The 16,705-nt window shown below is 37.7% G+C and overlaps 3 protein-coding genes across 4 annotated transcripts in view; 1 reads left to right on the forward strand and 2 right to left on the reverse strand.

Moving 5' to 3' along the window:
- Positions 1-5,127: 5,127 nt before the first annotated feature.
- On the forward strand, positions 5,128-6,990 carry LOC105563575 (mitochondrial import inner membrane translocase subunit Tim17-B-like). The gene is made up of 2 exons (XM_012015271.1): positions 5,128-5,266; positions 6,201-6,990. Exon 2 carries the CDS (start codon positions 6,212-6,214, stop codon positions 6,701-6,703), a length of 492 nt encoding a protein of 163 aa, XP_011870661.1. The 5' UTR covers positions 5,128-5,266; positions 6,201-6,211; the 3' UTR covers positions 6,704-6,990.
- On the reverse strand, positions 6,988-7,712 carry LOC105563574. Its single transcript, XM_012015270.1, has 2 exons — positions 7,434-7,712; positions 6,988-7,347 (listed from the first exon to the last, which is right to left on the reverse strand). The coding sequence occupies exons 1-2, from the start codon at positions 7,554-7,556 to the stop codon at positions 7,147-7,149; spliced, it is 324 nt and encodes a 107-aa protein (XP_011870660.1). The 5' UTR covers positions 7,557-7,712; the 3' UTR covers positions 6,988-7,146.
- Positions 7,713-11,506: 3,794 nt separating this feature from the next.
- The window catches only part of LOC105563576 (homeobox protein Hox-A1-like), a 16,592-nt gene continuing 11,393 nt past the window's right edge, over positions 11,507-16,705 (reverse strand). For both annotated transcript variants that reach the window (XM_012015273.1, XM_012015272.1), the window contains one exon: positions 11,507-12,791. In XM_012015273.1, the coding sequence (XP_011870663.1) occupies positions 12,307-12,791 (485 nt within the window). In that variant the 3' untranslated portion in view covers positions 11,507-12,306. The remainder of the gene's footprint in view (positions 12,792-16,705) is intronic.

The following is a 16,705-nucleotide window of genomic DNA, read 5'->3' on the forward strand; positions in this document are numbered from 1 at the left end:
AGAAAGAGGGATGCGATATACGCGCGTGTACATGTGTGCGTGCACGTATGTGCGCGTGTGTTCACGAGAGGGAGAGAAAGAGAGAGAGAGAGAGAGAGATCCACTCGCAGGAAATGTGCTTACGGCACGAAGTCGCGCGCTCCACTGAGCTATCAGCGGGCATGCGTCCGCGTAGTAACCGGTAGCCCGCTACGAGCTTTCCCTGTCGTTTTTCCAACCCCCGCGCGTCTTCACGGCGCGGCCACCTCTTCCGAGAGCGGCCGCCGCCACCACCACCACCACCGCCGCTGCCGCCACCGCCGCCGCCACCACCACCACCGTCAGCAGCAGCAGCAGCAGCAGCAGCAGCAGCAGCACCAGCACCCACCACCACCACCATCGGTCGCCCCCGCGCTTACGAACCTGTTCTCCCGCGCCCGCCGCGCCGCGCCGGAGCGTGCGCGAGCGCGCGTTCACCTGCGTGCGGGATGCAACAGATGCACCGGACACGAATCCCCGCGACCCGGGGTTGCGATGCATGTATGCACAGTTACGGAACAGTCGCGCACGTACAGACCCATTACACAATCGAACGTAACGAAGAATAGAGAGAATAAAAAAAGATAAAAGAGAGTCGCGGGGACATATATCGATTTATCGCGTCGGGTTATCTTTAGAAGATAGCGAACCGTTAGAAAATCGCTGCCCCGTTCGTATTGTGTGTTAGATTGACTTTGCCACTGCCTTGGCGGAACAGCCAGCGCGGCCGAACTTTTGCGCGAATACCGCTCGCCGAGGCGGACCTTCCGCGATGCGCCTGCAATTATTGCGATATAAATTCGCAAGCTCGTAAATTAAAATTCACCAAAGTGCATTGATTTTCCGTATAGTTATATGTCGCAACGCATAATTATACAATGCACTGTAATAAATAATATCGCGCCACAAGCGTCATTATTTATTAAATATAACTTGCTCATCAGTAACGATTTTGTTACCGAAAATCGTTATTGATGACCAGATAATGTTTAATAAATAATGAGGCTTTTGCCACATAGTATTACTTATTGCGACAAATTGTACATAACTGTGCGTGATAAATAAATAAATTATTTTCGTGCAATACAGTCAGCTTTATTACTCTTTATTATCTTTGCCGATGTAAACCTAACCGCTAAAGAGAGGTGAGTTACGGGGAAAAGAATTTTATATCATTATACGTAGAGAAAAGTCCTCTATTACGAGATGGGATTCTAATATGAGATAGTAGGTTTTCAACGTCCAAATTCAATCGCAACGATTACACGATCTAATAATCAATTTTCGACTAGACAGACCTTACTCCAAGGGCAAAAAATTCATGGTGGAATCAACAGATGATGCCCATTAATTTAGCAGGAACCCCGCTATCTCGTATTAGGAGCCTGTCTAATAATACGGGACTTCCCTCTACATATACGGTGTATATTTTCCGATCGCATACGCTGAACAATTTTTCATTGACACACATCTTGTTAGGCTTTTTGCTCTTTGGAAAATCGATGATGCGAGATGCAACAGTTACGACGTCATAATGTAGATGCATTAATTATAAGGTCATAATACACTGATGTAATCTATCTATAAATGGATATAGTAAAGAAACAACACATAATACACACAACACGATAATGCATAATACAACCCTCTCTTAGAAACTAGGCCAACTTAAAGAGTATCCACTTCTGTATTACGATACACTAGTATCAAGGTAACATTTTGCAATAGCCACGGTATAAGTGGCACAGTCGCACAAATTTTTATGTTATTCTTAATTATTATTGTATATCGGTGAAAATTGTTAATCTTCACTTCTTTTCTATGCAGTCCTCATGAAATAAAGGAGAAGTAAATTTCTCAACCTGGTATTAAAGAGGACTTAAGTCAATTGATGGCAATTAAATATATCTTTTGTGTAAAATGGTTTAATATATTATATTTGATTTCCCTCGAAGTCGCAATTTATCGTTTCTGTTCGAGAAAAGTCAATTTCTAAAATTGCTCCTCGTACATCGTGAATTCAATTGAAGCGATGCTTGTGACTCAATCAGCTTCCTGAGAATTAAGATATGACACATTAGTTTTCTTTTATTTGTGCAGCGTACATTTGTAATATAAAGAAATAAACCAAAACCTAAACTTGGCTTGTGAAATTTACATGTCAAATGGGAAGCAGTCGTTTCATTGTCGGTGACCTGATTTTGTGACACAGTGCGTTTTAATTATCGTAAAACACTTTATCGGCATGCGTGGATGTCATGATAATATTTCTCTCTCCCAACAGACAATCTACATTTATCCACGCGGATTTTGACTCCGAAATATCAAAGTGCATGTCGATCATGCAAATTTCCATTGCGTTTACCGTCAAGGATAATTAAAAGATATCAGTTGATCGTCGGTAAAAATGGCAATAATAATCATGGATCGTGTTGGATTTAGAAGTACGAAATACGAATTTAATATTCCTTATACTATAATGTAATAGATTAAAGTGTTACTTCTCGCGAAGATATGTTTTTAGATGCAAAAATAATAGTTTTGTACAACAATATATGTAGAATTCTATTCTGCTAAAAAAGAGAATCACTAACGGCGATAACAAATATTATTTTTGATACTGAAAATGCCAAATGATATCGTCGCAATAAAACGATTCTGTATATACAAACCTGACGATGACAGTTAATCGATTTTTTATTCCACGGCGAGAGAATAATAACGAAAATACGCGAATGTCGATTGATTTCAGACATAGAAGATCATCGAAACCACTTTATGAAACGCTCCATGATTTCGCCCGAGATTCACCTTAAATAACAAGAATTGTGAGGAATAATGTAACGACTGGAGCTCAACTCCGCGATCGGTCGTGCATGTTTTACGACTAGTCGCAGTTTAAAATCTATTGAAGAACGATTATCGATGCATCGAAACGATCGAAGCGGCAAACTAATCGCAATAATTTGGTTAAGTTAATTAAAGTCCGGACAAAGTCGCTCTTATTGTTAGCACCGAATTTCCAGTCCTCTAATTGACATTGGAAATAGCACATTGATTGCAACAATACACTTAATTGCAACGGCGAAGTCTTCATCCAGGGTTTATTTTAAGTAACCCCAGTGAGAAATGATTCGTCGATCGATGTCGAAACGACGAATTTCAATTTGACGGTGTTGATGTCGATTTGACACATCGTTTCGAAATCAATTGACGTGTCATTTCTCGCTGGGAAAGTATTATTGACGCGTGATCGATAAAACTAATTGTGAGTTTACCTCTCGAGCTTGGCAAAATAAAATTGTAACGGAAGAAATCCGCAGCGATTATGAGTCGAATGTTTAACCCTTGAAGTTACCTCTAAAGAAATAATTATCTAAATTTTTTAGACAACCGTGACGTTTCAGAAACAAATTATTATATTTAGAAATTGTTGGCATGTAATTAAAACATTTCTAGTTAGTGAAAAGTAAACGTTGATAAAAATTAAAAATAATTTATATTGCTGACAATGTGCTATTAAAAACCAAACAATATAGAAATTGGCTCGATTGGGAAAATGTAAACGGTTAGCTCTTATAACATAATTTCAATTTTATGATCTACTTATTATTGCCCTAACTTTTCATAGACGTAATTGCGATTCAATAAGATCCATTTTCTTTTTCCTTGCTGAGAAATTGTTTAATTCTCAACCTGCAAGACGTATAGTTTAGAGATGGTTTACAAATTATTTTCATTACTTTTATCCAAAATTATTCAACTTTGGTATAAAAGCTGCATTGATTTTCGTAACTACAGATATTTAAACAAGTTCTTAACATCTATGTTTCGTTATACACATAAAACTTTGCAGTTATTTTTAAATTGAAGCAGTAAAATAATTTGTAATTAACACAAGTTGAAAAAGAAATTAACAAATGTGAGAAGGTACTAGATACGGGTAGAATGCAAAACGCCTTGTGAATTGAAGAGGAATTGTTTGAAACGAATCGAAACGCATATTTCTTATAAAGTTTGCGACTTTTTAAATAAAAATTGCCATATATACGTATTTAATCTTATTCCTGTTTAATCATAAAGTGATAACTGAAAGAAAACAAATTTACAACAAAACAATGTTATACATATTTCTGAAATGTCTATATAATAAATCGTCAATTTAATGTTATATAAATTGTTATTTGTTTTTTGTTCTCCTAATTTATGTAATTTATATAACAATTTAATGGTATTTGGTTGAATATAATTTATGGAACATAAATTGTAGTTTGAATATAATTTATATGACAATTTAATATAAAAAAATTAAATTGTTTACAACTAATTGTGCAGACCTTATGTCTTTCGTTACTGAAGATGGAGAGCACATCATGAATTTGTTTTAAATAAACATATATTTGACATTATATACAATTAGTAAAGATGTACCTCTCCAGCTTCAGTAACGAAATGTTGCAGGGCCTGGACAACTAATGGTGAATAATTTAATTTTTTTGCTGAATATAAAATTTAGTAGTGACTGTCTGCAGATAGAATTATACTTGGTCTGACCAGACTCAATCTGTCAGACGAGAAGTTATGACGAGGCATCCCAATCCAGAATTGACAGCATATTCTACATGTCGTGTAATGTAAATACATTTTATTGATTCCCCTTAGGGTTTTTACAAGGCGTTTTTCAAGGAACGTGCCCAAACCTCTTATAACACCTCTCTCTATATCCACTTCTCTATGTGGCGATCGAACGAAAAACCAACAATGTTTCGTTTGGTTTTGAACCCAGGTCTTCGGATTAGCAGACCAGCGCACGATCCTCTGCGCCACGATCGCCACAACAATTTAATATAAATTGTTATATAAATTAAAATTATATTTTTGTATTTATGTCGACGGTCGAAAATTTTATATCAACAGTCGATAATATTCATCATTTATTTCCGGGCGACCAAAGTTTCACTGAAATAACGTGAATTTATTCACAAAAATAATATTTTGTCATCGTCTATATCGAAATGTTGTCATCCTAATTCATTTTCATGCATGACGACATAACGACGGTGATTTCAGAATGAATTCAATTGACCGAAGGGGGAATCTGTCGGTGCTGCAGTAGGTACGCCACTGCTCCAGCCACGTTCGTCTGAAATAGCGTGTTGTCTGGCCTTTCGCGTACTCGGTGGACGAAGTGTCGTGTGCTGAGGGCTCTTGCACCTCAACTAAATACTCTTATCGGACGGATTATACGGTAAATGTTCGGACAACTTATTTTATTCTTAAGGAACCGGCCTGCTTTCGACGCGTAACGAAATATCCGAGGATGTTACGCACGCCCTCGCTTTAAAACGACGGGGCCCCGTTCTAACCTCACTTACCGCGCAATTCTCGTGGTAACTTTCGTAATGGTTTTTCAGGTCCGATTTTTTATTCTCCGATTAAATGTTAACCGGAGGTTAGTCGATTGCCTGTCCCTTCTTAGATAACAATATAGAAAAGGATGGAGAGTCGACTAATCTCTGATTAACAGCTAACCAGAAAATGAAAAACCGGGCCGCGGCAGGATTTATGTAAATTTACAGTCTTGCATAACGCGAAACGTGTATAGGACATTCTACGTCCTAAGGACGTCCTATAGATGTTCTGAGGACGTCCCTTGGAAGTTTGTGCTGTATGGGCTTGAACACCTGAGAGAGCGAGTTTAACTCTTTTTTTTTTTAAATAAATCTTGGGATTAATAGAACGTTTAAATAATTATTAAGTAATGTAACGAACTGGGGGTCATTTCTGTATCTTAGGCCGGTATTCATAGTCAAATCTTATATTCAAGACCGTCTTGAGATTATCTTTAGATGCTCCACAGCCAATGAAATGTTCCATGCAGCGTCTTTAGATAAACTCCAAGGGTCAGTTTCACAAACATTGGTTAACTGTTAACTAGGGTTCAGTGGACGTCCTATCTTTTTCCATCTTATTATTTAAACAGAGACAGAGAATCGATTAATCTTCGGTTAGCAGTTGACCGATGTTCGTGAAACTGGCCCTAAATCGATAAATCCCCCGATAACGCAAGATTTTCGCAATAATTAATTCTTGCCTCGTCACGAAGTCATTAAGTTATCCACATTAATAAATATCTATCATCTAAAAGTTATTCTTTCAAGCAACTTGAACTCATGTCGCAGGTATCTAAAATATGGAAGAATACGCAAGAGAACCATGTCCCTGGCGGATAGTCGACGATTGCGGTGGTGCTTTTACAATGGGCGTCATAGGCGGAGCGATCTTTCAAAGCATCAAGGGCTTCCGTAACGCACCGAGTGGCTGGAGGCAGCGTTTCACGGGCAGTGTAGTGGCGATTAGGCAACGGGCGCCCATCATCGCGGGAAATTTTGCCGTATGGGGCGGCATGTTTTCCACAATTGATTGCACTTTAGTGCACTTCAGAGGGGGCAAGGAAGATCCTTATAACTCTATCATCAGTGGCGCGGTGACTGGCGGGATTTTAGCGGCGAGAAACGGTCTACCGGCGATGGTAGGCAGTGCAATAATTGGCGGGGTGCTCTTGGCGCTGATAGAAGGCATAGGAATTGGCTTCACCCGCCTCTCCGCCGAACAATTCAAACCACCGACGCTGGTTGACGACCCGTCGCAACTTGGCCCACCGCCGCAAGGCTACCCGTCATAATGTTCAACCAAATCCTTTAGATTTATTTCAAGTTAGAACGAAATGTCCAAGTGACGATACTCGACGGTGCCTGGCATCCGAGTATCGCTTGAACGTCTCGCCTTTTGCCAATGTTAAATTTACACGCAGCAAGCCCTAGACCTAAGATCAAATAATATTTTAGTTGTTTTCTTACTTATTGTTCTATTCCTTTAAACCTCCTAATTAGAACGCAACACAATACTTTGTGTAATGTGTCCTGTAAATAGATATAAAATATATGAATAAAAATAAATCCATACATGTGATATATCGCAGTGCACTTTACTACAAAATATTTTCTAGATTTTTATAAAATTGTAAACTCTCATATTTAGCTCTCTTTTATAGTATATATTAATACAGCGTAATCGGTAACAAATCTAAATCTCTGATCATTATTTTCTTATTTAGGGAATATGAAATCACATTGGTTCGTCGTCTTCAGATTCCTCCGAGTTATTTACAAGAGGTGCTACAGACAAATCCAACTGTTTCGTCAGATCCGGCGCATCGTCTACTGGCTCAATTTTCATAAGTTTGTCTTTCGTCGATGCATCAGGCAGTATTTCTCGTCCTGGATATTCCGCTCCGAGTAGAGTGTTCCTCAAATGCAATCGTTCGACCTACGAGATCAATTGAAATATTTTGCACGAAATTAAATGACTCGAATATCCTTGTTGTTTCGCGTTAAAATTGCTTAATTACAGACCTGTAAAGCAAGTATTTGTTTGTCAATCTTAGATAGTATGTCAGTTAGAAATTCCTTTTGGCCCATTAACCTCTCGCGATATTGCGTCATTTCCTGCGCAGAGATTCGTGCTTCTTTACTCATTGTTATAGATTTCTTTGCGGACTCTTCAAATTTTAACCGCGTTGCTAGAGTCGGTACTGTTTGACACGACGATTGTATGTAATAACAACTATCCACTTTTCGGAGCGAACTAGAGTCACTGTATTTGCAGAGTATTCAAATGTCATTGCGTTCAGAAAACACAAGTTTCGTAGCCGTTCGGCAAACCCTCGCATCTGATTGGTAGATGTTTTTAGATCCACCAATTAGAAGCGTTTCTCGAGGTTGCTCCTATCGATGCGTTCACTGAATTGGATTTTTGCTTTCTGCTTTTCTGCCAAGATGTGAATCCAGCCTGACATATGCGACTTGTGCTTCTACTCCTGTAAATTATTTTGCCAAATCGCTCATTTTTATGTCCAATTTAAACTGCATTGTGTAAATAATTGCATGTATTTTATTATATAGTTTTGTGATAATGTTGCTTCTAAGCCAAAACGTTATTCAACAAGTTTGTTACAACGTAATTACGTTGTAATTAATAATAATACATTTTATAACGTAGCTGAAATCGGAGCTTTAGCAGAACGCATGGAAAATGTCCGATTTTACTCTACAGATCGAGTGATTCTAGTTTGGACTGTAAGTAGGCGCCATCTGAAGTAAGTCTTGGCAACATCCAACATGAGACGAGAGAAAGGTGGAAGTAGCAGGTCGGTAATATAATTCTCATAGTCATTTTTTTAAATATCAGACGATATATGTAGAAATGAAATCTCTTGTATTAAATCCCTTAGAAAAATATACTTTGGAAACCTCAAAATTTTAGAAAAATAAGAAATATTAAAAAAGTAAATTTGGACACTTTAACTTTTATTTAAGGTAAACTCAAAACTTACTTAAAAATTTTTAAAGAAAACTTTAAGAATTGTGAAAATATGTGATAATTTATAATACCGCACGCGGTTTTCTTCTTACGAGAAAGTGCTATGCCGCGTGGTCCTCTAGCGGAAATTTCGACAGGCTTGGTTATCTAAAAATTAGTCCAAAATTACTCTAAATTTTTTTAAGTAAACTTTGAATTTCTTTAAGTAAACTCTTAGATTTGTGAAAGATTACTTTTAAGAACTTTAATTTTATTTAAAGCAAATTTTCCCAAGGGATTTGCAGATGACAATGCAAATAATAAGAAATGTAAGTATTTTCAGAAGGTTTCGCAAAGGAAAAAATAAATTTTAATATATCGTAGAGGGATATATTTAAATGGACGTGGCCTTAAGTATAATTTTTTTAATACAATAATATTTTATTCTTTCTACAGAAGTCTACATGGTATCATAGACTAATGACATTTTTATCGTAGTAGGAATGTCTTTATAGGTACGGAGCATTCAAATGGACCACCATGTAACTCACATAAATATGTACGATTATGCTAATTTGTATACGTTAAACGTGCGAACCTTCAACCGACTTGATAATTCATTCGCAATCATGTTAGCTGTTATTTTTACTTGAATTCTTGCCGATAAAAAGTCTGAAATGAAAATTTGTTAACAGCTCGTTCTGGATATTAATCCTAAAATTCAGTTTATATGGGGATTCATATGGTGATTAATTTTATTGGCCCATAATTTGCGTAAAATATTATTTACATATAAATACATGAACGCTGTTGGGCGAAAATTAGATCTACAGTCATTAAATCATCACCGTTGGACAATTACGCGTAGAATTGTGTAATTATCAGGGATATTTCTGTCTACTATTGCTAAACCATGCGTTATGATAAATATTATATAGAAATTAGACCAATTTGGCGCGCGCGCGCGCGCTTTAGGATTGACTGTGGCTTAAATAATCAATGGAATAATCAATTATAAATCGTTTCGTCATAAAACTTTCTTTTAAGTTAAAAATTAAATTGATGCAATACGCCTTTTATTATAATTTCCACAGCGATATTTTACATACATTTTGACATTTAGGTCGTTTCGTAATCTTTACGATTATCTTAATTATTTCATAGTAAGATAAAATTAACTCTTCCAGTATCGATTTGAATACAGACGTGTTGAAATAGTTTTTCGTTAGTTTTAATTTTTAGTTAAGTTTCAAAATGAAGACATGGGAGATATCTATTTCAGCAATTCAAACGTACGTATATTTGTACAGTTACATTATTCAATTAATTGTATATAGTATCATGTAAATTGCTCTTCTTATATAACAATATATACTTCAAGCTGATAAAAGAAGTAAACTATAAAATGGTTTTTCTTTTGAGGAAGTCATTAAACAACGCAATTTATCTATTACAGAGTACTGGAAGGGTTAAGAAATAAGCGGATGACAAAATTCAATTGCTATCATCTTACCTTTAACATGGAAACGTGACATGTTGATAGTTATTAATATTATTTTATTCATTTTGCATAGCTGAGTTAGGAATTCATTTACAATTGTACAGTGAATTGAAATGTCGTATAGTCCAGAAGATAATATAGAAAATGAAGCATATTATATATTGACCACATTATCAATGAAATAGACGTTTGAGAATTGTTTGAATTTAACAGGGTTGGGAAGTAACTCGTTACTTGTAACGAAGCTACAGTTACTTCTTTTTTGGTAATTCTAACTTAACATCGTTACTTTCTCGCACTGTAATGTAACTCGGTTACATTATTCCGATAACTAGTAACAAATTTAATAGTTACTTTATGCATATACAGGGTATTCCAGGAGGAAAGGTCAATATTCTGGGAGGTGACATTATCGGTCATGTAAAGCAAAAAAAATGTTCATACGAATACACCCAGATAGCACACAATGTTATACGGATATTCTATGTATAAACCAATATTCTTTCTCGAGAATATTCCTACTGAACATTCATAGAACATTCCCGAAACATTCAAAATTTTGTTAACTATTTTGAATTTTTTAGGAATATTCTGCTAGACTGGTTAATCTTTAATTAATAATAATTACTTTATGAAGTATATTTCGAAAAAATGGCTCGGGACTTTTTGATTCGGTTTTTCACGAGGGGTAATGCTGTGTGAATCGTGGGCGTAAATTAGGTGACACCCTGTATATACCAAATCTTCATAAAATCTTCTCAGAATATTGCGAGAGTGTTCTATGATGATTTGGTGGGATATTTTATGGTGTTTCCCAGAATTACGAAAACGGTCTCAAATGAATATGCAACGAATATTTCTAGAACGTTTTTTATACCTTATACGTACCTTTTAAGAATATTTCAAAGTTCTCAAAAAATATTCCTAGAACATTTTTAGAACGTAATTGTGCTATCTGAGTATGTCCCACCCCATCCCCACTGTTTCCGAGGTAGAGCACATTTTGTTGACGTCCTCGTTCAGATAAAACATGAACACTGGGAAGCGATCTACTTTCACGCAATATATTGAAAACCTTGGAAAACACTTTACGATTCGGAATTCTGCATGTAGGAAAGTGTATTCTTCAACAGCGGCAGTAGCTCTGCCATCACAGAAACCGTAAACATACAGCATATCTGCATATTCGACATTTATGAGAGAATATGCGAGGCATTTTGAAGATTTGAACAACAGTCAACAGACATGTATGAGAGTAAATTCCCGCAGACGTTTATGAGGTTGGATAAAGGGTGAAGTGTACAGAAAAAAAGTAAATGAGACATTTAAGTAGCTCTATCTCGGAAACAGTGGGGAATGGGATATTCATATCAACATTTTTGCTTAAAATGACCGATACTATCACCTGCCAGAATATTTACCTTTCCTCCTAGAACACCCTGTATATTTTAAACCTCGCATTAGGCCTTGCCTTTGCGCATAAACGCCTTTATCGACGCTGTACAGTTCAAATGCAGCTTTGATATTTTTATTTTCATTGCAAGAAAGTAACTGCAAAGTAACGATTCGTTACTTTTTGAGTAACTGTAACTGTAATGCGTTACTTTTCAGAATTGGTAACTTAATTGTAACTGTAACTGTAACTAGATACTTTCATAAAGTAACTTTCCCAACCCTGGAATTTAGAATGTAATCGTTTTGTTAACGTAAACGGAGTGATACTCGGAAAAAGTTTTTAAGGGAACGCAACTAAAAATATTAACGATTCGCGCGATTATCAGCATTTACATATGTATATCTATAAATGTCGTTATAAAAACTGAGGTACATGGTAACCTTGAAGAGAATGTATAGATTGCGGAAAGATAAGATTTGAACTTACACAATTTTACAAGGCGCTTTGGGAACTAATTGTAAGATAAACGTACATACGCGAAATAAATAATATACTCAAAATGAATGTACAATCTTTAATAGACTAAATAAAGAGAGTGAGAGTCGGCGCGAAAAGACATCTCGGAATGCAGCATTGTGTTGTAATACGAAACTGTATCAATATCTTTTTCCGCGGGCGTAACCTTCCCCGTGTCACTTCTGAATTCGGACGACTCGTACAATATGGTGGAATTAGAGCACAATCAATGTCGTATTTTATATAATTTAGAAACGGGAAGATAGATGCGTCCCGTATATACATATATCACATACCTCTACTTTCAGGATACAGAATGACATTACTTGTCTTAACTCCCTCGCCGTATTACGTATTTTCGCGATGCAGCCTGAAATGGCGAATTGGAAAATGACTCGTGGCTGCAGTAATTGTCATGATTCTTATTGAACTTCCGGCTCCGAATAACCGCCGAGCTCTAGCAGTCATCGAATCATAGACCGTAGTGGCGTTCGTTACTGCAGCAAAAGTCGCGTCAATCCTTGGAAGATGGGGGTGATTCCCTACTGTTGTCGCTGGGGAAGCTGGACAAGCCGAGGCCGCCGATCTCGTGGCTGGACGAGCCCGTCGGGGAATTGCTGCTGCTCCTGGCACCGCTCAGTGGCGTCACGTTCGTGCTGTCCGCCGGTATCAGGCCCTCCTTCATACGCTTCTTCTGCTTCATCCGCCTGTTCTGGAACCAGATCTTCACCTGGGTCTCGTTAAGCTGGAGCGCGGAGGCGATCTCGATGCGCCTCGCTCGCGTCAGGTACTTGTTGAAGTGAAACTCCTTCTCCAGCTCGGTGAGCTGTTTATTCGTGAAGTTCGTGCGGCCTGTATTGTTGAAACTGCCGGCGATACCGGCCAGTGATCCGGCGATGCAGCTCACTGTTCCGCTGGCGGTGCTTCCGTACACGGAGGAGCTCGATCCCGCGGCTGCGCTGCCACCGAACTCTATTACATTCGGATTTGCCTTCGTCGCTGAAACAAATTCGTTGCTTTGCTATAAATGGAATGTCTACGCTAAGTAGTTACAACAAAATTCAAATGATTCTGCTTCGTCAAATCTATGTAATCTTTTTACTTTTACATGTTTTTATGTACACTGAAGATGATTCGAAGCGGATCGAAACGTTTGTAAATTTTGAATTTTTATATCTGCGTACGGCTTGCATTGGTTTTCCATACCCTTCACTAGTTTTAAAGCTTGAGAGCCTAAGTTTATGGAATTTTTTAATTATAATATATAATTGTAATTATGTACGTACACGGAGAGAATATTCTTTTAAAATTTATCCAGAAAATTATGTAATCGTGGGACAACATGGCATATCAAAGAATTGTACGAGTTTTTCGAAATGTTACCATACATTTCACTAGTAATTGTACTTAGCACATATTTTACTATGTCTAATATGTTGATTTCCGAATGCCACCTATCATGACAGCATTCGAAAACGAGAACTGCTATATTTAGCATTGAACAGTACAGGTATCGAATGTTAAATATAGCATTTTGAAAAGAATTAGAAATCGTTTATCAATTTAATTCGTGAATTTGCTGACGACAATGATTCCATCTAAATGAAACTGTGTTACGTCCGAGAAGAAACCGGCGCGCAGGACAAGGTGGAAAACGCAAGGTTGCCACTAGCTAAAATGTTGTCCCACCGATTACACGATTTCATTTCATTACAAACAATCTCATCTAATTGCAAATTATTTTCTTATATGCACGTTTACAAATATGTAACGTTGTTAAACCTCAAAGAGCTGTTAGATTTCGTCAAAATATATTTTTCTTATTTTACCAAGTATTTTGCTTGTAGAGATAATTTCAGTTAAGATTGTAGTATTCGGTCACGTGTTTCCTTGCTTCCCACTTTTCTCACTAGTCTAATCGTGGTCTTAACGAAAAGTAATTTTGTACTTGCATTTACTGTTTACTGTTCCAAATTTGCGCGCAAAGGTGTATCAACGTTTCAACTCGCTGTTGTTCTAACAGCAACTACTTCAGTCTTATTGTGAAAAGAATACGCGAGGTGTGAACTATGATATTATATTTGGATATTCACTAAAAGAAGTAAATTTTTTTGGAAAATGAAAACAAGCTGAGAAAATGTTCACATTTAATGTTTAATGTCTAGCACGTGAAGAAACTTGAAAATTAAGACGAAACGATCACACGGGGATTTCGTAAAAGGATTTCATAATGATTTCGGCGACACTTTCCCACGATTACATCAAGTGGTTACCCCCTTGGGAAAACGGTATATAAATTCACATTTTAGATTACAATTATTGGGCTACCAACATCTTGCTCGGACCTGAAGGCGCTCTCATTTGTTTACCCGAAGATGCTTGTGTTTGCAAATTTTTAGCAACTAACAGTGAGATACCGAATTTTCGGTAGGGCGATTTATGAGTGTCAAATACGACAGCAAACGCAGTATTCTCATTGAGCGAAAGCGAGCGTTCAATCTCTAATTTAGACGTGGCTTTCCAAGTATAATAGAAAACGCGACAGACGCGGACGTAATATGTGTCGAATCAAGATCAAGTCAAATCCTTTAAGTGACAGTCGTTCGCTGGCCATAACAGCTGGTCACTACCCGGGGAGCAGTTTTAGGGAGATGACCTGTGCAAAGCTGAGAGAACGGTAGGGTTGAGCGCCCTAAATCTGGATCAAATTGCATCAGCTGTAGAGCAAACATCCGCCACGACGTTACGCGAAATTTTTGATTTTTCCGCCCTACCGACGTTTCAGTGTCGATTAGTAATATTCAATTGGTATATTATCTTACAGCGCGAACAAATTTTTGGCACGGAGGATAATGCAATTAAAATATTGAGGGGCAAAAGTGACGCGCTTCGACAGAAGGATGAGGATACATTATGAAAATTAGATTGTTATTTAGACTACGGTATGTAGCAGTCAATTTACTTAATGGCAGGGGGTGGACAAAACTGTCAAGGCACCGCCTTAAAGTCACGTCTTCCCTATTATGTACATTTTCCTTCAATGTCTCCAGCTTGGCCCTTCGATATTTTTATAATACATTTTTGTTTGATCTCCTCTCGGGCAATCTTCGGACCTTCCTTCTTAGGCATCCGCCAAGATCACGCGTCGTATATAAAAAATATTTATAATATTCATGAAATGACTTTCGCGAATTTTCTAATATATAACCGAAAAAGATCAGTCACTTATACCTGAGGTCCTGAATTTAGCTTGCGGCCATTAAGCTTACGCTTTTCCAAGCCGAATAATAAACTTGGACAAGTTCTATTAGGCGTGCCGGTGCCAGATACAATGAAATGTTTCTCGTTTCCGCGACTCATTCATCAATTTAGCACTTTAACGGAGGACCGACTACGGTGCCGTTGATTTTCTATACGAATCTTCTTTGGCAACGAAACCGTTATAGCCATACGTAGAGGAAGAATCTTCAAATTTTCGTGAATTACATATAAACGCGATATACGCATGCAGAAAAGTAGAAATAAAACAAAGAGAGGCGTATATCTTTAATAAATAAATAATGTTCGGTAAAAATGGAGAGAGGATTCGACGTGGACTTATATATTTTGAAAATAAAAACGATATGCAAATGGAGATTGAATTTCCGTTACCACAAAGCGTTATCGACAAGTTACGCTCGTGCATGTTACGCAGAAATTATATCGCGAGCACGCATCGAATATTCTTACGTCAGCGGCCTCCTTTACCCTAAGCTCAACGCTATATTGCATGTAGAAATTAATAGTCGTAATTTTTAATGCCGCGAAGCCTCGCGAATAAATTTGCTCCGTGAATAAATATAATATCGATAAAACGGGGAAGAGGAAAGGGTTGACACACGAAGAGGGAGTTCCTAATAACGCCGGGTATAAAAGAGGGACTTTTAATTATCTTCTACAAGACATGTGGGTGCGCTCTCAGTTTTGCAACGCTCGTGATTACATTATTACTGCCCGAATCTTACGTAATCACGCGAGTTTAATCGCGCAGCACAAATCGCGGGATAGAGTTTTCGAGTAAACGGATTTTCATTACATGGAAAATAATTTATAATGTCAGGCGCAGTTTAAACACAGCAGTAACGTGGAGTTGTGTGATTACAGCTGCGAAAAATCCTTTCGATATAAGCCGGGAAAACATCGTTGTCTTTTAAACCAAGGATGACTGAATTATCACACGACGCGCGTATTTGTTTAGGAACTTGGGTGGCGTTGATGCGGATAATCCGGACATTACATATGTACAAATCAAATACAGCTGGATCCTAAATATTGGTACATCATTGCGTCTGTAAAAAAAGTCGCTACGGTTTAAAAAAATTACAGCTATTTCCATTTCACAGATTACTTTCGTCTCATATACGCGTCTCAGATAAAAGCGTCTCGTCCTAAATCCGGAAAATTCTGTGAATTACGAAAAGCGACCGCGCGCGCCCGTATATCTCTATCCTCTCTGTAACATAATACACAAGCATCTTGTATTCTCCCGTGTTTACCATCACCTTTCCTTACGTCATACCATCGTGCACGCCAGCCCTGGGCTTTTAGCCTTTGAATAATATTTGAATTGCGTAATGTTCCTTGAGGGGGGAGATTATCGACGTATAAGAGCCACGCATAAGTGCAGATGATCCAGAACGATCAAGGGATCGACTTCCCATGAGTAGCTGCCACTTTTTCTAAAACGTAAATCCAAAAACTCATATCCTCGTGTGTTAACGCGTTAAAATCATCGACGTATAGAATGGACTGAGCGTTGCCAGCTCTCTACATTAGAGAGAGAAAGAGAGAGAGAGAGAGAGAGAGAGAGAGAGAGAGAGAGAGAGAGAGAGAGAGAGAGAGAGAGAGAGAGAGAGAGAGAGAGAGAGAGAGAG

The sequence above is a fragment of the Vollenhovia emeryi genome, unplaced genomic scaffold (genome assembly GCF_000949405.1).
Source record: "Vollenhovia emeryi isolate VEMERY1.0 unplaced genomic scaffold, V.emery_V1.0 DF939174.1, whole genome shotgun sequence".
NCBI classification, from domain to species: Eukaryota; Metazoa; Arthropoda; class Insecta; order Hymenoptera; family Formicidae; genus Vollenhovia; species Vollenhovia emeryi.

Excerpts from the sequence above, each read along its gene's own strand:
- LOC105563575 (XM_012015271.1), top strand. The coding sequence starts at position 6,212 with ATGGAAGAATACGCAAGAGAACCATGTCCCTGGCGGATAGTCGACGAT.
- LOC105563574 (XM_012015270.1), bottom strand. The coding sequence starts at position 7,556 with ATGAGTAAAGAAGCACGAATCTCTGCGCAGGAAATGACGCAATATCGC. Across the intron at positions 7,348-7,433 it reads AACAAATACTTGCTTTACAG|GTCGAACGATTGCATTTGAG; the intron begins GTCTGTAATTAA and ends TTGATCTCGTAG.